The 19,894-nt window shown below is 46.2% G+C and overlaps 1 protein-coding gene across 5 annotated transcripts in view; it reads right to left on the bottom strand.

The window, feature by feature from the left end:
• Nucleotides 1–19,894, bottom strand: part of rapgef4a (Rap guanine nucleotide exchange factor 4a) — a 48,286-nt gene continuing 28,392 nt past the window's right edge. For 4 of the 5 annotated variants that reach the window (XM_036545012.1, XM_036545015.1, XM_036545014.1 and 1 more), the window contains 25 exons: nt 19,720–19,770; nt 19,488–19,594; nt 18,829–18,950; nt 17,492–17,675; nt 16,878–16,962; nt 16,727–16,787; nt 15,917–15,993; nt 15,178–15,324; nt 13,631–13,746; nt 11,309–11,394; nt 10,739–10,817; nt 9,822–9,972; nt 9,289–9,377; nt 8,081–8,111; nt 7,131–7,209; nt 6,529–6,675; nt 5,396–5,493; nt 4,926–5,051; nt 4,053–4,231; nt 3,509–3,599; nt 3,114–3,164; nt 2,605–2,692; nt 2,185–2,249; nt 2,035–2,089; nt 1–1,521 (listed from right to left, as the gene is read on the bottom strand). In XM_036545012.1, the coding sequence (XP_036400905.1) occupies nt 1,394–1,521; nt 2,035–2,089; nt 2,185–2,249; nt 2,605–2,692; nt 3,114–3,164; nt 3,509–3,599; nt 4,053–4,231; nt 4,926–5,051; nt 5,396–5,493; nt 6,529–6,675; nt 7,131–7,209; nt 8,081–8,111; nt 9,289–9,377; nt 9,822–9,972; nt 10,739–10,817; nt 11,309–11,394; nt 13,631–13,746; nt 15,178–15,324; nt 15,917–15,993; nt 16,727–16,787; nt 16,878–16,962; nt 17,492–17,675; nt 18,829–18,950; nt 19,488–19,594; nt 19,720–19,770 (2,493 nt within the window). In that variant the 3' untranslated portion in view covers nt 1–1,393. The remainder of the gene's footprint in view (nt 1,522–2,034; nt 2,090–2,184; nt 2,250–2,604; nt 2,693–3,113; nt 3,165–3,508; nt 3,600–4,052; nt 4,232–4,925; nt 5,052–5,395; nt 5,494–6,528; nt 6,676–7,130; nt 7,210–8,080; nt 8,112–9,288; nt 9,378–9,821; nt 9,973–10,738; nt 10,818–11,308; nt 11,395–13,630; nt 13,747–15,177; nt 15,325–15,916; nt 15,994–16,726; nt 16,788–16,877; nt 16,963–17,491; nt 17,676–18,828; nt 18,951–19,487; nt 19,595–19,719; nt 19,771–19,894) is intronic. The other variant, XM_036545013.1, reaches the window with a different exon arrangement.

The raw sequence follows: 19,894 nt of genomic DNA, 5'->3' as shown, positions 1-19,894 counted from the left end.
TGACACTGTACCTCACAGACTATTCATGAGGAGCAGCATTTAGTGTTTTCCTCTAAACTTTAAAATTCATTGCATGCTGAGGTCAGAAATAATAAATTAAAACCATTTACATCATATGTGTAAGATAACAGTCACACAAACTCAAATATGTATAAATATAAATTCATTTACAAAACCACAGGAACAGTGCTGAATGCTTAGATGAACACCAGGATTCCAGTTCTGGAAAAAAGCCAAACAAGCAAAAGAAAATTCTGTCCTGCCAGAACAAATTAAGGCATACAAAGTTTAAATGTTCATAATAAAATATCACTGTAAAGGACAGAAGAGCATTTGTAGTTTCAGATATTTGATACTTCCTGGACGGTCCTTAATAACTCCCATAGGCTAAATGCTGTGATGAAAACTCCCTGTTGGAGCAATTTTAACATCGTTACATAATTATGTTACAAATGTCTGTCTTCAGGAAAGGTTGTAAATGCATTTATAGAACATTTGTGTTTTACATTTGTTACCTCTCCTGACAGTTTTTAAGTTATTGATTAATGGATTAACTTCATAATGGGGGAATTCGACTTTGTCATATATAGCGATAACGTCATTCTTAAGACCAGTAAGACTTTACATAAGTAAAGTCATTTAGGAAATTAAAAAAATGACAGAATGCTTAGACAGGAAATACCCTTCAACAGCACCCGGCTGTGTTCGAAAGTGTAAGTGAGAATATCTGAGGGGCGCTGTTACACATAAGCAGAGGAAAAGGTTGCTGAACATGACAGAAAAGACGAAGGACAGAAAAAGGACAGGAATGCTTCTGAATACTGGCATCGGAGGGCACTGCTTTCTTTGAGGAAACAACTCACATATGGACATGGAGTCAGGGGTGTGCGGTCGTCTGTGGTTTGCTCAGGGATGTGTGGTCATCTGTGATGTGGTCAGGGGTGTACAGACTTCTCTGATGCTGTCTGGGGCAGACAGTCATCTCTGATATGGTCGGGGGTGTCCAGTCGTCTGTGATGTAGTCAGAGTTTTATGGCAGTCTCTGATTCGGTCAGGGATTCAAGGAAGCCTCTGAAGTGGTCAGAGGTGAAGGGGTGTCTTAGGCGCTGTCAAGAGTGTGTGGTAGTCTCTGATGTGTGAACTGGAGTTTCTGATGTGCTCAGGGGTGTATGGTTCATCGCAGATGCGGCCAGAGGTTTGCGCTAGTCTCTGATGCGGTCAGGGGTTCACGGTTGTCTCTGAGTTGGCGTTTTCTGATAGGAGACCCCTGTGGAGCCGCCTCGGAGTTGGTATGTAACACATCGAGCACGGTCATGTCTTGGCAGTGGAGCAGCAGCGTGAGTATTGTGTGGTTGCTAGGCAGCGCCATTGTTTGGGGGGAGGGCGGGACAGCTCAGGTCCTGCGGGGCTCCAGCCTATGGGAGAGCTGGGACAGAGTCCTCTGGTTGTCAATCACATTCAGCTGCCTCACGTAGCTCCGCACGTCCTGGTGGTTCTTACTGGCCTGGGACACGTCTGGGCCTGAGACAGGTGAGGGAAAGACGAGGGTGAGGACCACACAACCTACCGTGCCTGGTCTCCAGACAAGGGACCCCAGGCTTAAATGTGAGGGGGTGTCGAACGTGTTCAGTATGAGCTTGTGTATCAGAGCGGAGAAGCTACAGCCACAGTGGACCGAGTCCCTGCCAAAGATCTGCCGTTACCATTTAGCTGTGACAGAACACAGATGTCTGAACAGGCCCCGTGCAGCGGAACAAAACAGGCCTCTGTAATCAGATCATCTCAGCCCTTCTGCGCCAAAGATGAGCGCACTGCCTCATACGCAAAATATAGCAACCCTTCATTTGAATTTGTGTGGCATAAAAAAAAAAAACAAGGCCCACGCTGGTGCCCAAACACATGTGATTCCCAGGAGCGGCACTGATATGATTCCTGCTCCTCTGTGCCATACAGGGGCTTTTTTTGCAGAGACGCACAGGAGACGAGCAGAGGACAAAAGCACACAGCGAGACGCAGGGCTGGCTGCTGACTTACTGAATGGCTGGCTCCGACAGTACCTCACTATCCTCACCGTGTTTGCGATCATCCTCTGAAAGGAAGCGACAGGATTTCACTTACAGACAGCCCCATTGACCCATCATAGCAGAAACCGGAGCACAATGCAGCACCACAGTGCAGACTTACCATTTTTTCAAAATTGACCAAACTGTCAATGAACGTCTTGTTGCCTTCGTGAGTGAAAGTCATGTCTGGAAAGACAAGGCACACATGTTATGTTCTCAACACAGAAGTTATGATAACAACAAATATGGACCCGGGATGAAGCACAGATATTCTATATATTGATGTGACAGTCAGCTATAGCTGCTTCATACTGATGTTCTATATCTGCCATTGCTGAAACACTAAGTGTTCAGAATTATTAGCTCATTATGAACATTCTAGAAGGGGTGTGGTCTAAAACATTATATCCATGGCAACACTGCTGCCCGGAACCTCCTAGAATAGATACTGAAAGTAAACATGGATGACAGGAGTGTGGGAAAAGAATTTCTGGTCGTGACTATCAATATCTGTGGCAGTGCAGACCCTGCATGCTCTCACCTTTGATGAGGAGGGGCATGAAGGGGATTATGGGCGGGTCCAGTTTGGCCACGGTGAGCCTGTACGCCCGGTGGTTTCGAGACGGGTCCTGAGGAAATAGGTCAACAATGTGAGCAACCTCCCTGCACTCCCCTTGCTAGGTAGGCACCTGTGAATGAGTCACAGTCTCGCTACCACCGAGACCACTCCTGTCTGTGATTCATACCTAAGGCTTAGACTCCACCATGGAGGTCACAGATAAATCCAGCTAAATCTAGAAAACTCCAAATATGGGTATATAATTTCAGCAGGAAAAAACGAGTGATATCAAGCCTTGGGCAGTAAGAAATTGACTTAAGCTAATAAGACTGCTTGTAATTGCTGTCTGGGGATTTCACTGTAACATACTGAATTCCCCTTATCATCCAATATCAACAGGACAACATTAAGTGTAATGTGTATGTGTGTGCGTGTGTGAGTGCGTGTCCAAGACAAAATGATGTACTCGAATGCTCTGTTTTTCAGCTCACCATTAAACTTTCAAACTCCCCATAGAACTTCTTGAACTTGCTGGGAAGTTTCTGCCAAAATGAGAGAGAAGAAAACGACACTGCTAAACAAGACAAGGTAAATCAGAGCAGTATACAGTCAATGATTGGTACATAACAGCGATAAATGAGAGTGGTACATGCCAGTGGTGAACGAGAGAGATAAACAGTAAATGTAAATTAGAGTGGTATGTGACAATGAGATCAGTATATAACAGCAGTAAATTAGAGTGGTATATGACAGCAGTATATGAGTGCTATATTCCACTGATGAATTAGAGTGGTATATGAGGGTGGTAAACAAATAGTACTGTATATGACAGTGGTATATGACAGTAATGCAGTATTCCTGACGGAGGCCCAGCACGGACGCCCACCTCCCACGTCTGGCTCAGTCTGCTGACGGCTGGGTTGCTCATGCCCATGATGATGGCAAAGAAGGAGTTCAGGTTCTTGTTTTCTTTACAGCTGAAATCACACAAACACAATCACACCTCAGACTCAGGCATGGGCTGGGCTCACAGGTTATGTAACATCAACAGCAGCTATGTAGCCTGTGCCTATGGTGGTGTGCAGGTATAAAATGTGAGTCTGGGAATAAGGCTATGGGGATATAGCTAGAAAGGGATTTGGCATCTGAGGGGGCGTGGCCATGTGCGTGCAGCTGTGAGTATAGGGTGTGGTTTTGTGTTGGGGTGTCTCTGGTAGGGGGTGTGGCCTTGTATATTGGGTGTAACTGTAGTTGGTGTGGCTGTGTAGGGTGCGGTTTTGCCCTGGACTGTGGCTGGTAGGTGGTGTGTCTATGTGTTGGCTACAACTGTAGTGGGTTTGGCTTTGTAGGGTAAGGTTTTGTGTATGGGGTGTGGCTGTGCGTATTGGCTGTTGCTGCAGGGGGAGTGGCCTGTGCAGGGTAGGACTCACTGCGCTGCGATCTTGATGAACTTCTTGAGCAGCTGCACACGCTTGCTGAGCTGGGCGCACAGACACACCTCTGTGATCACCCACAGCTGCAGCTCGTTGAACCTGCGCAGAAACAGGTCCAGGTTGGCCGTCGTCTTCCTGAAGTTCTGTCGCCCAAACGTGTGGTATATCAGCTCGTGCTAAAGAGAGGGCAGAGAACCCGGTCAGGCGGAGGAGAGTATCGCGACGTGTTTTGGATTCTGTGATCTAGTCAGGCCCGGGCACCAGGAGGTGCAGAGGGGTGCCGTTGCAATCCACAGGGGTACACAAAAAATCCTAAATACTATGTAGATAGACACTGGGATGTAAGGAGACAACTGGGGGTGCACTGAGGTCCGTCTGGGGGTGCAATGCACCCCTAAGCACCCCCACAGCACTGGGCCTGGATCTAGTGACTAATGTATGGCAGCGTGTGTACTTGGGCTTAGTTTCTAGAGTGTACTTCCCTTTGTTTCTAGGCTGTCTAGACAGGTTGTACAAGTTAACTTGTGGTAGGGCTTGAATAGTGTTATGTTCACACTCACTGGTCTGGTAGTGTCATTAGCACGGTCTGACACTGTTGCGCATTCAACTTGAATTGATACACCTCTGTTCTTTTGTGCTGGAAGTCACTCTGGATAAGTCTCTGCTAAATGAATGTAATATAATGTAATGTGATGTAATGTAATGTACTGTAATGTAATGGAGAACCTTGACAACAAAGTTAAGAAAATGGTAGTGGATCAAATGGTCTATTATGCTATATTGCTCAAGGAACAGTACTCGGACGGACTACCTGTAGAAGCCATCATAGGGAACTTCATCCCAAATACTATGCTCCCTGCTGGGCCCTACCTCGTGTACACAGTTGAAGAGTTCCCAGTCATAGACGGTCATCTGGTAAGCTAGGTCTTTGGAGCTCATTAGCTCAAAGCTAGCCATGGTTCCTGTAGTAGGTCCTTCCTGCTCTGGCAGTGGTGTCTAAAACAAAGTGCGTACAATGCCATTTTAGTTCATGGTGCAAATGCAAGCTCTGCCAGTTGATAAGATAAGATAAGAACAAGATTTAAAAAAAATAAACAACTACATTTCCCCAGCACATTTCAATAAATCCTCCAGGCCCAACTGTTACATAAAAAAATTATTTTAAATGTCAATTATGTGGATGAAAAAACAAAAAAGAATGCAACACATTCAAAACATTCATGACCACAAGGAAACTGCAATTCAGAGGGAGGCCTCTGAGGCCGAGGCTGATCTGTGTCTGTGCTTGACCTTCCTTCAGTCTGAATAGGTGTTTTTTTTCCTGTGAGAGATTTACGCACCAGTGAATCCAGCTGGTCCCTGGGGCAGGCGAACAGACGTCCGTTGATGCTGAGCGTGGAGAAGACCGAAATGTCATTGGGCTTCAGCACCACCTTGTCTGTAAACAGACAGTCTTACTGTTATGTCATTCGGACGTAAGGTACGGACTCTCAACACAACAGCAAGGTCCACCATTACTGTGAAATTACACATCTCTCAGTTTAACCACCTTCACGAGGCACATCACCATCGACACCTTATAAATACAGAAATAAGACACTCCAGAGAAAGCCTCTTACACTTTAAAATAGTGTTTTTAAAATAACCCACACAAGGCCCTCGACTTACCCCTAATCCTAGAGGCAGATATGGTTACACAGTGGAGAGGTTTTGGGGCTCCTGTTGCCATAGCAGCCGGTTGTATTGTCAGAAATAGCACTCAGCACCAGCCAAACCCCCCCAACTCCCCCCTCCACCCCTAAACACACACACGCACACCCAAGTCTGTAACACCCTCACTGTGGCAATTAGCGTATGGGGTGTGTTCAGGTTTGAAAAATATTGCCATATAACTGCAAACCTTTTCCTTTTTTTCTTACAAGCAACAGAGAGCAAACAAAGAACAAAGCCTTAGCGATACAGCAAAATAAAACCAAAACACAAACTACAACTTGTTTGCGATGGCATTATGATCTCAAGAATAACAGGCGTGCTCCGATTCAGATTGGCGTGGCTAAAAATACCCAAGGGTCAATCAGAGGCCTTGCGGACCTGCACTAAAACACCCTGGCAGAGGGGACGGAATATTCTTCCAACTCCTGGACAAAGGCACCAACAGCAGGGCTTGGAATGTTATAAGTTGCAGCAAGATTAGCAGTAATGCACTGAGATTCCCGCCTCCGTCTCCGCCAGAGCCACTCCTAGGGGGATGAGGGCCGTGCTTCGATATGCGCCGGTAATTGAAACTGACCCGTCCAGGACAAAAAAGCTAATCGTGTCCTCGTAAATCAATCACCACTTCATGATTTGGAATGGAAACATTCTGGGTGGCAAAAAAAAACCAAACCCCCCCCCCCCCCAACCACCCCCCCACCACCAACACCCCCCCCCCCACCGCTCGGTTTGATTAGCGCGTAGCTGCCGCCGTTCTCACCTCCGGCTGAACTGAGGCTGACCAGCAGGAGGTCCTCTGCTGACCCCAGCTTGTCAGCCACGGCGTTGAGCACCTCCCTCACCGAGGCGGCCACCGGCACCCGGATGGTGGTGTAGGTGTGGTCGGCGCAGTACACTTTGAACAGGACTGGAGACGGCAGGCAGACAAGCACCATCAGCCACAGAGCATCACCAGACCACACACTCCAGAGACTCAGAGCATTCAGGCTACACACTGGTAAAGTTGTACCTTTCTGTGACTGATCAATAAGAGTATTATGTTACATTATACTATCGTCATTTAGGAGACGCTCTTATCCAGAGTATAGTGGTAAGGAGCAGGATTCGTAACTGAAAGGTTGCCGGTTTGATTCCCTGCTGGCGCACTGCCACTGTACCCATGGGAAAGGTACTTAACCCAGGACTGCCACGGTAAATACCCAGCTGTATAAATGGATAACATTGTAAAAACTGTAACCTAAGTAAGTTTCTCTGGATATAAGCATCTGCAGAATGGTAATAACGTGATGTAACATAATGTAATGAGGTGATATATACGGGGGGGACATGTCAGAGGACACGTGAGCCGTTAATGACGCTTACTCTCATCGCTGCTCCTGATTGGCTGGCGCTTCTGCAGCCTCTCGTCTCCCATGCTGAACTGCCGCAGCAGGACCTTGCGCTGAAAGCGGGGAGAGAGAGAGCGTCAGAGCAGCAGGGTGGGAGCGGAGGGGCGGAGCTGCGGCGAACGGGACACAGGAGCCACCGCTGTTCCAGAGGGGCGGAGCCACAAGGAACACAACCCACAAGCCACCGCTGTTCCAAGGGGGCGGAGCCACAAGGAACACAACCCACAAGCCACCGCTGTTTCAGGGAGGGCGGAGCCACGGAGAACGGGACACACGAGCCACCGCTCTTCCGAAGGGGCGGAGTCACAGTGAACATGACCCATAAGTCCCGCTCTTACAGAGAGCTGCAACCGCAGTGATGTCACGCCCCACCTGCGCAGAACGGCCCTCGTTCCCCATGTAGAAAGGCTCAAAGCCTTCTGGGAATTTGGGCGTGACATCAGGGCCACTACAGTGCGCCTCACTTCCACCAAGGCCCATGACCCACTTTCTCCGGTGGAGAGCGTTGTGCAAGATGGAATGAGAGAACAACTGACTATCAGGTATATCTAATAACGCTTCTTAACTAATTGTGGCTGTAAAAAATGATAACTAATCTGAAATGTCAATAATCTGAAAATGAATACACTCTTCCAGTGCCGTTAGCAAGAAGCTGCTACCTGTATTATGCCATTTATAGTCAATGCTATGTCATGTACTTATTTACATACGCAACTTTACTGAAGGGATAAATAAATATTTAAATAAATATGATAAAAATCTGCGTTAGTCCTTTCATGTTGGTCTCCCTTCTATTCACATATTTAATTAAACAAATTGCCTTGTTAATAAGGTGAAAGAAATGATGTGGTCAGCTAGATAACAGGCAGGTTTTTGCACACACTGCAAGAACATTTATAAGGTGGTATCCGATTTTGACCTTACCTTTTTCTGGGAGGATTTTGCCTCGTCAGAACTGAAAATGAAAACCAAGTCAAGTGTTTAGAACTCGATACCCTTGTCCGGTAACAAAACATTATCACACCGTGTCAAATATCCTGAAAGGTAATGCCTGGGAACAGTTTGTGAAATTTGCGAACATTGATAATATGCACCAAAATCTGTCATGCACACCATTTGGATAAAAGTGGTGTCATTTTCCACATGCCACTATCAGCAATTAGAGAGTCATTAACGTTGCCTCATAAGTGAAACAGTATGGAGGCATCAGCAATTTCATGCTGCACAATTCGGCTCTGGTTGTATTCAAACGGAACAATCAGGATAGTGACAACAAAATGAACATTATCCAGCATCATCTGGTTACTGTGACCAATTACTGTATGTCTTGTACCTTTTTTAAGCAGGGATATTAGGGGAGGTATACTCTGTGAAGCAGGTCAGAGGTTGGTACAGCACCACTGTTGCATGCTTGTATTCAGAGGAACCATATTTCCCTACTGTCAGATTTTTTTTAAGTGTATTTGCTACTGTGCACTTTCCTACCCATGCCAGACGAGCCTTCACCTGGTCCTGGTGAGCACTGGTTGTGTGCTGGAGTGAAGTATTCAGCGCTGTTTGCCTGGCTGTGTATTTCCCTCATGTGATATCACAGAGAACGCTGGGAACACTTAAAATGATTCCCAAATTTCAAGGTTCTCTCAATTCAAGCCTGCATGGCCCCGGAGTAAGAAAAGAATTTCTGTGATTTTCTGTGATTGCTTAAGTGGCTTCTTCCTCTGGCTGCTGCCTTATTTTCAACCTCTCCATTTTGACCAGAGCATTTTTTTTTACAAAACTCCCGGCTGTTAGGTTTATATGGAGTGACAAAAGCTCTCATCTAAACTGCCCTCTCGCAAGTGAGTCTGAAGGCTACATGAATCTGTGGTCATTGCTGTCCCCTCACAATGCCACCACTTCAATCCGAATAGACTAAGTGTAACCCACCCGACTGTACAATGGTTGCCCAGACAGAAAAACCTCTTCAGAAAAAATTCACAGGAAAATGGAATCTTTTGTGTAACAGTTTCTATGCACAGTTAAGCACCTGTAACCCAGAAATCTGCCGATGCTATGGCTAAGATTCGCTTTGCACTCATTCCCAACGGATCAAAGCAGAGACTTTACTTTCAAAGTCATCCTCTTTTACATACTTGTGTTTAACGACCTTCTCCAGTTCTGGGAGCAGCTCTTTCAGAGCTGGGATCACCCTGGAGTCATCGCACACAGACACGTGGAACTCCTGAAACACAGAGGAGGCTGAATGGGGAGAGGTCACTGGGAAAGAGGACAGTCTCGCCTGGACACTGTGCACTGAAGACGGAGAGCATGAGAGGAGCCGAGAGAATGGCATAGACATCCGGGAGAAAAAAACGAATGATCTGAAAAAAGCAGGAACTACGTGCCCAACGTAAGAGGCATTTATATTCCAAATGAGATTCCATTTTAAATGCCAAATACACTATTGCACCTTTAAACATTTCAGCTTTAAATCCACGATTTGAGGTGATTGTGTGACATGAGGCGGTACAGGTGATCTTATGAGAATGAACTGTTCTGTAGTGATTATTTACAGATTTCTTTATATGCCGGTGTAACAAGCCTACTGTTTGCGATGAGGATGCTGGATGTGAGTAGGCCTGGAGAGAGGAGGGGGAGTTTGGAGGGTGAGGGGGACCAGACTGACCTCCAGGAAGGCCACTGAGGTCTCCTCCTCCTGGAGGTGATCCCCGCACAGGGTGGCCCACTGCAGCACCAGGCGGGTCACCCGCCGCTTGTTGTTCAGGGCGTAGTCCAGCCTCTCCTGCTCCGAGCCCTGAGACGCCTGGGCGTTGTAGGTGCGCTGTGGTTAAGGGGCAAATCGCTCTGAACACGATCGAACCTGAGACCCATGTCTGTTAGCTGAAAAAGGACCAGTGCCAGTCACAATCCTGTCCTGGTTCCCACTCAATCTCTCCCTCACTCCCTAACCAACCCTCTGTCTCCCCTTCTCTCTTGCCCTCATTCCCCCCCCCAACTCTCTGTCTCTCTCTCCCCCGAACCCCCCCCCCCCAGCCTTACTCTTTCTCTCTCTCTTCCCCCTTCCTTCCCTCATCCTCTCTCTCTCTGTCAATTCAATAATAGGTTTTATTAGCATGACAAATATACATTTGTGTGGCCAATGCAAAACAAACATTCATAGACAAAATACAAAGACAGCACACAAAAAGGACATGCTTATCTCTATTATCCATGATACAAAACTCCTTTTTTCCGTTTTTCTCTCTCTCTGTTCCTTTCTTTCTCTCCCTCACACAGGTCATAAACAGTATAATACTGTGCCATAAAAATGGAAAAGGACAGTGCTCAACACTCTCCCTCTCTCTCTCCCAGGGAGGCGTGTGTATCAGCAGAAATCAGCGTGGAAAAACAGAGGAGGAGAGAAAGATGATTCCCCCCCTCCCCGGTGAAGCTGTTCTTGAATCAGTGCCGGACGGGGGAGCTGATGATGCTTCCCCCCGGTGAAGCTGTTCTTGAATCAGTGCCGGACGGGGGAGCTGATGATGCTCCCCCCCAGTGAAGCTGTTCTTGAATCAGTGCCGGATGGAAGAGCTGAAAGGATATTGTGCCATGAGCAGAGGACACAGCTGACTGTTGGGCATGAAGACACAGTGCATGAGGACAAAGTCATCCAGGGCGGGATCTGTAGGAACAAAGACAGCGAGCGTCACACCTTCACCAACCCTCACGCCTTCACCAACGTGCACATCTTCACCAACCCTCACACCTTCACTAACGTGCACACCTTCACAAACCCTCACACCTTCACTAACGTGCACACCTTCACAGACTCTCACACCTTCACCAACGTGCACACCTTCACAGACTCTCGAACCTTCACCAATGTGCACACCTTCACACCTTTGCAGCTACTAATCACATCCGACAAAAAGCACAGTAAATATGAAGACTTTCAAACAACTTGAGTAAAATGTGCACAACCTTATGAAAATTTAAAAAACAACAAAAAGTAAATCATGAAAATTGAATTTGTTTTTAACAGGTATGTCAACATGCAAATAAAACTTTCATTTTTAATTAAATATTAATCTTTTTTTAAAAATTCTACTTTAATTCTAAGTTAATATTAAGCAATAATTGCACAGGGGACAAAGAAGAGAACCAGTCCTATACCTGACTCTGTGAACTGGGAATCCAGACGCATTGTCTCCAGGAAGTGCTCTAGGATCTTCTCTGGAGTTCCTGACATCACAGTGTACCTGGAACAGCAGAACTTCATCACATCATCACCTTCACCAATCCGCCATTGTTCTGACATCATCATAGCACAACATCATCAATGTCAACACTGCCAGTCTACTTCCTAGAGAATGTTTAAGATCTTCATCTGCACGTATCTGTAAAGAAAGGAGAAATATGGTATATGCAGTCTTCTCTATTCTAAATAATCTTCTAAATACAGAATGTGCAGCACTTAAGTGTGCAGCATCTGCATTTTCAGAGCACATCTAACTGGACAATGAGATGACTGTTGTTAATCGCAGTATAATACTGTGATAGGATGCACACTGTAGAGAAACCAGCCAGCAGCCAGGATGAGGTGCGATTGCGTTGTGCATCTGTGGCACAGGATCCCTGTGCACTTTATTTTCCTAAGCTATCCTGACATTTCTGTGCTGTCATGGTTACAACGGGCCGCTCAGGAGAGAAGCAAACGATGACCAAAACTATGGGCTTGAGGCGACACCAGTCTGCGTACCACTTCTGCTCAGCTTGGTGCCACTTCTCTTGGGTCGCTTGCCGATTCCTACCCGACCCAGGTTAGGACTCCGTTCGCTATCCTCACACACCGGCCCATGGGCCCACCGGCCCACAGGCCCAAATCACACCAGCTGCACAATACTGGGCTGGAAGTCCAATTAGACAATCGCACCTGTCGCAAATGAATTGTCACAGGCCATCTTTCTCAGTCATCTGCGCTATGTCAAACGTCTCCACTCTCCACGTCCACACTGTGCTCAATGAAACAGCAACTTTTCACTTTGACTGAGCTACTGCAGAAATGTTGGAGTCCGAGCTGACACACCACATGGGTTTTCAGACCAGGGAATAATAGCATCTGTCCACATTACATTATTATTACATCATTGACATTTAGCAGATGCTCTTATCCAGAGCAACTTACACGGGTTACAGTTTTTTTTTTTATTACAATGTTATCAATTTATACAGCTGGATATTTACTGAGGCAATTGTGGGTTAAGTACCTTGCCCGAGGGTACAGCAGCAGTGCCCCAGCGGGGAATCAAACTGGCAACCTTGTGGTTACAAGTCCTGCTCCTTAACCACTATGCTACACTTTCGCCTCATCCACATCTGAATGAGGCTGCAGTACTTAGCCTACCACCTGGAAGCTTGCTGTGCTCTTCCGGCGGCCACGCTCAGAGGTTTAAATGTACTGACAGCGGCTGATTTCAGCGCACATACATTTTACGTTTGCAACAGAATCGCTCAGATATGCGTCTCTGAGTAAAGCGCTTCTGCTATTTGCTGGGGCAGGCCGGTCCCTGCAGACGAATCACATCAAACAGCCATGTTCCCTCCAAAGCCCCCGAAGCTCCTAATCTTCCCCTTCTGCCCTGTGTGTGCATTTGCTTTGGTGTCTGGGTCTAGTTTGTTTCATGTTCGCCCTCTCAGACAGCTCCCTTGCTGGTTCTTGTGAGAAACAGATGCCAGGATAATGAGTTCTTGCTTTTGGATCAGTGCTGCGCAGACACTGCAGGTTTAATATGCTGCACTGAGCTACACTGATCTTTAAGTCAACTGGATGGTTCGTACATTCACTGTGGCCAGCAAGTGAGCCAATCTGCACACTATAAAGTACCATCCACTGATACAGCAGCTGTGAGTGCTTGCTTATGATGGGATTTACTCACTTACTCATTTCGTACATCTAAATTGCTGTTTGGTTTATTAGTAAGATAACTAGTTAGGTAGTTAGAAATTGTTACATTATGACAATTGTTACATTGTTGACTTGCTAAAGTTGTGTTATAACCCAGAGAGGTTATAAGAACATTGGTGTCACACTTTTCTAGGGCACCGAGCAGAACTTGTGGTGGGAGCATGTGAGTGTTATAGACAGGCTGCAGAACCTGTGGTAGATGTGTGTTAGACACACGGTGCAGTACTTGCAGTGGGAGGGTGTGAGTGTTAGAGACAGGGTGTCAAAGTGTGTTAGTGTTAGAGACAGGGTGTAAGAGTGTGTCAGTGTTTGAGACAGGCAGCACTACTTGTAGTGGGAGGGTGTCAGTGTTAGAGACAGGGTGTAAGAGTGTGTCAGTGTTAGAGACAGGGTGTAAGAGTGTGTCAGTGTTAGAGACAGAGTGTAAGAGTGCGTGAGTATAGAGACAGGCAGCAGTACTTGTAGTGGGAGGGTGTCAGTGTTAGAGACAGGGTGTAAGAGTGTGTGAGTATAGAGATAGGGTGCAGTACTTGTAGTGGGAGGGTGTGCTTCCATGGCTGGAGTTTCGGCTGTTGCTGGGGCTCTTCTCCAGGACCAGCACATCCTGATCATGCTCCTTCAGACGCACTGTGTTGGCCTCCACGTCCTGCACACACACGCCCTTCAGTCAGTCACACTGACACACAAAATCCCGCTCCAGAACCACACTAAACACAGACTTTACAATGATCTTCAAACAACATCTACACAGGAGCTCTCTCGCTGTATTCATTCATATCAGTGTACTGTGTATGTTAATATTTCATAACGTATCTGTGGACGGATTGATTAATTAAATGAAGGAGTGAATGAATAAATTCATTCATTATGATTCATTCATTCGTTATGATGATCTTGGCAAAGGCTTCACCCTGAGTTTCCCTTCATTCTGGGTACATCTTGTGTAATTCACATGTAGCACTGTAGCTGGGTAGTTTAAGTATCATAATAAGCATAATAAACAGATTACAGTCACCTCCACCACAGCGCAGAGGAACTTATAAACCTTCTGTGGGTTTCTGATCAGCTGTCTGGCTGTCTGGATTCACTCAGTAAAGAGCTTATAAGAGCTTTAGCAAGAATGAGGGCAATTGGATCAGACCCACACAGAAATCTGCACTGAACAGCCTCTGTGGATCATACAGATAGTGATCACTAGCCGTTCCATTAAGATCCTCATGTCAGATCAAAGTCAAAGCAGAGCGTACCAGGGAGAAAATCAAAGCAGCCTGGACTATCCTACAACAAATTCAAAGATGATGATGACCGACTCCCTCCCCACACACATACATGCTGCATATACACAGGGTAAGCACAGGGGGTGGAGCAGATAGTCTTCAGTGCATTATGACCTATGACTGCAAAGACATCAGCAACACAAAGTGCAATGCTGCTCTCCTACCAGCAGGGGGACACTGAGACCAGGAAAACACTGCTGGTACATGTTCAAAAATGACTGACAAACAAGAAGCACTATGCAGCCTTCAAGACATAATCAGTACATCAAGCCGTGCAAATACACGCTAGATTTATCTACTTCACATCTGATTTGCATCCCTAATACCTTTAATTTCTGGATAATGACTCTCGATGGCTGACACTCATAAAACCGCTTGGCTTCTCTGCGAATGCCCATATTCAACTCCTATGACATCCAGTTTGTATCAGTACAAAAAGGGCATTTGTGAGCAAATATAATACAATTTCAGCAATACAATCTCTACGCATGCTACACTGCCATGATCCTTTAAGAATCAAATACAATCAAAACTGATAACGAAGCAGAGCTCCTCAGATCTCTTCCTTACTCCTCAGAGTGAACGTATCCAGGTAGGTCCTGTACGAGCTCACCAGCACGAAGCCTCTCTTCCCATTGTCACGACAAGGATGAGGTGGGGTTTCCCTGAACTCAGCAGTCAGAGAGGAGGCTGGGCGGAGGGTAGGGGGTGGGGTGGGGAGTGGGGGTGCGGGGTATTTTTGGAAGGAAACAGAGATGACCGGGGGCGAGCCGGGGGAGGCCACGACCTGGCAGACTCACCCGCAGGATCCTGTTGAAGTCCTCCTTGTCCACCCGCAGGAAGTGACAGTTGTCCTCCCGCAGGACGATGGAGGCGGCCCGCGGGGCGTCGTTCACCAGGGCCAGCTTCCCGAAGTCATCGCCCTCGTGCAGCGTACACACGACGCCCTGGGGGGGGGGGACAGGGAGGCGCTGCACTGCCCGTACTCCACGCACGCGTTACACCAGAAAACTCACAATACACCGCTGTGTGCGCGTTACTCACACTAATGCTGATCCGTGATTGGCTGCGGCGTGATTAGCAGGACCCGAAACTGGGCTTAAATGGTTTAAGCTGGCTGAGGGGATTTTTCTGTGTTTGATTAGAAAGCATTGCAAAAGAAGGCCTTTCCAGCTCTTGTTCATTTGCTTTCTGTTTAAGCCCATCAGCGAGATCGGGGGTCACACTACTGAGAGTAATTCCCCATAATATTACAGCAGTTAGGAAGCGTCTGTAACAGGGTCCCAGGTTCAGCCCCAAAGAAAGACAGTCATGCTATAATGTTTGCTGATATATTGTGTTTATATTATGTGAAGAGAAACTGGAATGACACAAAAACGTATGCAAACACAATGATAGCCATTTCTACTCGGCTGTTTTTTTTAAATAAATAACTGCAACGACACACACTAACAGGTCATGCCGAAAACTCACAACACCATCTACTGTTTGCTAACAGTAATGACAACTGTCATTGCTCACTGAATACATAACACATACCTTCCCATAGATGACGACGTTAACTGATCCCTTCAGGATGATGTACCATGAAGTCCCCTCTTCCCCCTGATTAAACACTGAAGATGAAGAAAACGAGTCAATCAGACTGTCCTTAGAGTCTCTGTAGCTGTACATCAGTGGTTAGAGTAGCAGGATTAAATCCTGCAGCCTCTGACTAGCTCTCGTACACAGCCAGTTAAAGGAGGGAGAGGCAAAAAATAACAAAGCAGATTATAATATCACATTCAGATTTCTGAATGCAAACTATAATGCCCCACAGATTTTGTAGTGCAATGCTTTCACGTTCGAATAAGTGGTGCTAAATAACAGTGCAAAAGCAGTACTTGTGCCCAGACATTTGCCAAATGCAAATTCAAATCAGTACTCTTTTTATCTTTCATTTCCTGCATATTAAGTTATAAATTTGTATTTTTTTCCCTGTTAGGCAGTCCTGTTTTTGAATTGTAAGCAGCTGTAGGCTCATCTCGCCACAAAAACCTGTGCTTTCTCACAGGGGTGCTGAGGTGAGAGGAATACACCTGCACAAAGTGAGTGGCACTGCAGGTCACACAGCACAACATAACGGAGCGGCTGCTCGCTGGAGGATGGCATCACTCAAGCAAATCACAGGCACCTGGCAAATCTGGGGTCCCATTTATTGTCAGCTGATGACACAGCAGGGATCGAACATGGACTGCAGGGCTCAGCTTGACCAAGCCCAAGCTTGACCAGCTTGCCTTAACCTCTGAGCTACTCGGGAGCCCGGCAGAAGCAGCGATGTTGACACAGGCATAGAGATGCTTTACTTACACACTGTTCCTGCTTTGGCGTGGGACTCAAATATCAGCACACCCGCTAACTCCCTCTTCACCTGTGGCAGTGGACGTAAACAGGAAGATTATTCACTGATGCGCCATTGGAGCAACAATGTGGTATTAATTGTAAGACAATATGCACTCACAGTGGTGGAGAGGTGCGATAAGGCCTTTATATGGAGAAGCTCCTCATATATAATTTCTAAATCATCCACTGTTCTCTGGCCTGGCCTGCAAAGGAGGAAGGAAGGTATCAATGTAAAAAGCATTAAAATCTGATCAATCTATAAAGGGGGAAAATTTTATTGGCGAGATGGGCTAGCTGGCAGCCAGTGAGCTTCGTAGATGCTTGTGATAAAGGCTTTATGGACGATAAAAACCTGATTAACATTTTGAAACTTCCTAAGTCACTGGACAACAATGTAGAATTTGATAGGACTCATTCTCCACAGTGGTATACCTTAATTTAGAGCAGCTGTTACTATCGCTTTGTAAGATTCCCATGGCAAATTTCAAATAAACAAATTCACCCTGGTAATATGGACATGAGTAGAGCATCTTTAAATTGTCTCCCCTCTGTGTAGAGTAAAAACCTGTGAATGACTCAGTAGTGATGCAACAATAGATATCATTCAAATTTTACGATCTCCTACGCACAGTGATCACACTCGAACACATCCTTGTGGCACGTTTACAGCACATAAATCAGAGCTGCAAGCCTCCGTCCAGCAGAGGTCAGTCTACCTAAACCACTACTCACGGTTTCCTGAGGATCATGCGCATGTGGGCATCAGGGCCAATCTGGGACAGGAGGAGGAGGGTATCCTGCAGCTCCTCCTCACTCTCCTTCTTCTCCTCCTCAGTGGGGAGGGGCATGTCTTCCCGTTCGTCGTCCAGGAAACGGTAGAACAGATATTTGTCTTGGAAGTTGTGCTCCTGGTCCACTGAAGCCAGAATTCACATAATACACACAAAGTTTTCAATTGTGTATCCATATAGTTCACACATAACACTGATGGATACTCTACAAACTGCAGTTAAACAGCACAAAGACATGAGCGTACCATTATCCCTCACCAACTATGGGTTAATTAACCGCAGATTTGATTTTATCCAATCAGAAGCTCTGTCATTCACAGTTCAACGTGCACTTTAATTGGTCCAGATCTATAATGCGACCGAAGCCTGTGGCGATACAAGCTTGGTAGTTGAAGATGGTAGTATGGCTGTGTGCCTTATGGCAGCAGTTATTGTGGCAATAATTCCCACATTGGCACTGTCACAAATATGGTACCGAGGAATCAGTACTTATAAAGCTGTATGCCTCACCCCACTGAATGCAGTTTTTGTGCAGTTTTTGTAAATGCCCCTGGATGAGAGCATCTGCCAAATGAACAAATGTAAATGTAAAATGAAGCAGGTAAGCATGTTGTTTTAAATTTAGCCTGGTTGTTGTTTGTGTGTAATGTATAGGAATTCATATTTGTCTCTAAACTATCACTTCCCCTCACCCCCAGCCTCCCATACACATAGGCCACACACACACACACACACACACAGGCATGCACCCACAGGCATATACTTAGACCTAGATACATACACACGCATATATGCACATACACATTACTCTATGTAAGCATCTATGATTAAACAGCGCTGTCTCTGTCAGAGCCTGTGTCCTCAGTGACCTGCTTCTGTCAGCCTCTGTATTTTGTAGCTGTGATTTAGGTTCGTTAAATACATCCTTAACACTTCAGACAGTAGGAAGGCGCACATTTATACATGACACAAAACCCCTTCTATAAACAAACTCACAGCCTTCAATGGAAGGTTGCAAATGAGGATGTTTAACGCCACTGATAAATGTGTGTTACACTAGACCTCACTTATTCAATCCATTCCCCATGTCAGTCGATGGTAAGTCCCGTCTCAACCCATATTTATCCTTTCAACCTGCCCTCCACATGAAGAAGGCAGACTAATGTGTCATAAAGAAATGACAGGCCACCACAGATGCTGAGATTGAATGAGCATTGTGGGGCGGCCTGTGCTCATGACTGCCCTCTGCAGGTGGGCAGAGGTGGGTGCAGGTCTCACCGTGGTTGAGGACTCCCTCCTCCAGCAGCACCTGCCACATGCCCACGGCCTGGGTTCGAGAGTGAACACAGGGGCTCTGCTGCATCTGCCAGTCCACCAGCTCTGTGCCCACACAGCACTGCCTGCAAGAGACATGCACACATGCATATATAAATACACGTATATGCACACACACATACACACACAGACACATACACACATGAGTATATAAATATACATATATACACAGACACAGACACACACACACACACATACACATGCAAAATATACATATATACACATACACACAGACAGACATGTACACCCACATAAAAAGCACACATTCCTGCACTTATGCACACAACTCATGCACAAGGGCACACACACACACACACATGCACACATACAAACAGAGCTCTGGATTTCTTACAACAGCTTGGCTCCAGTCTACTAGATTAACTCAGCTTCCCGTAGTCTTGTTAAGGGTGTTATGTAGAATATGAACAGGAATTTTATCCCGGCTCGTATTATACTCTCTGTCCCTCTCACTCTTACATAACTCAATCACAGAGAATTCGATGAGCAGGGTGTTCTGACGACACTAATTAAAAACAGGCCGCATCTGTGATCAGTGGTGTGGACCAGAGCAGGACGTTCATCTGTGCGAATGACAGACCCACCTGTACGTCTTCAAATGGTACTTTCTGTCCCGGATCATGTGGGGGGCTCTGGACAGGATGGCGTTGCGCAGAATCTTTCCTGCCCTCAGGATTTTCTCAGATGGAACCTGTCCCAAAAGAAAGTAACACAGCGAGAGTGAGTTCTGAGCGGTGTGCAGGCCACACAAATCTGAAAATCCTTGCTTTTCAATGGGTAAAGGCAAAGGTCAGGCCGCTTCGATGATCTCAGTACCTGGAGAATGGATTTAGGGCGTGGTTTGGCTTGACTTTCAATGAGTGGGGTCTGAAAAATAAAATGTGAACACAAACTGAACAAAACAAAAAAAAACCATGGAAATGGATCAATAATGGATCGGACAGGAAAGGGGAAAATGACAAATGAGGAAGAGGTGGGATTTGAGGAAACA

This window comes from Megalops cyprinoides, chromosome 14, assembly GCF_013368585.1.
Source record: "Megalops cyprinoides isolate fMegCyp1 chromosome 14, fMegCyp1.pri, whole genome shotgun sequence".
Taxonomy (NCBI): domain Eukaryota; kingdom Metazoa; phylum Chordata; class Actinopteri; order Elopiformes; family Megalopidae; genus Megalops; species Megalops cyprinoides.
This window is presented reverse-complemented; position numbering and strand designations above follow the sequence as displayed.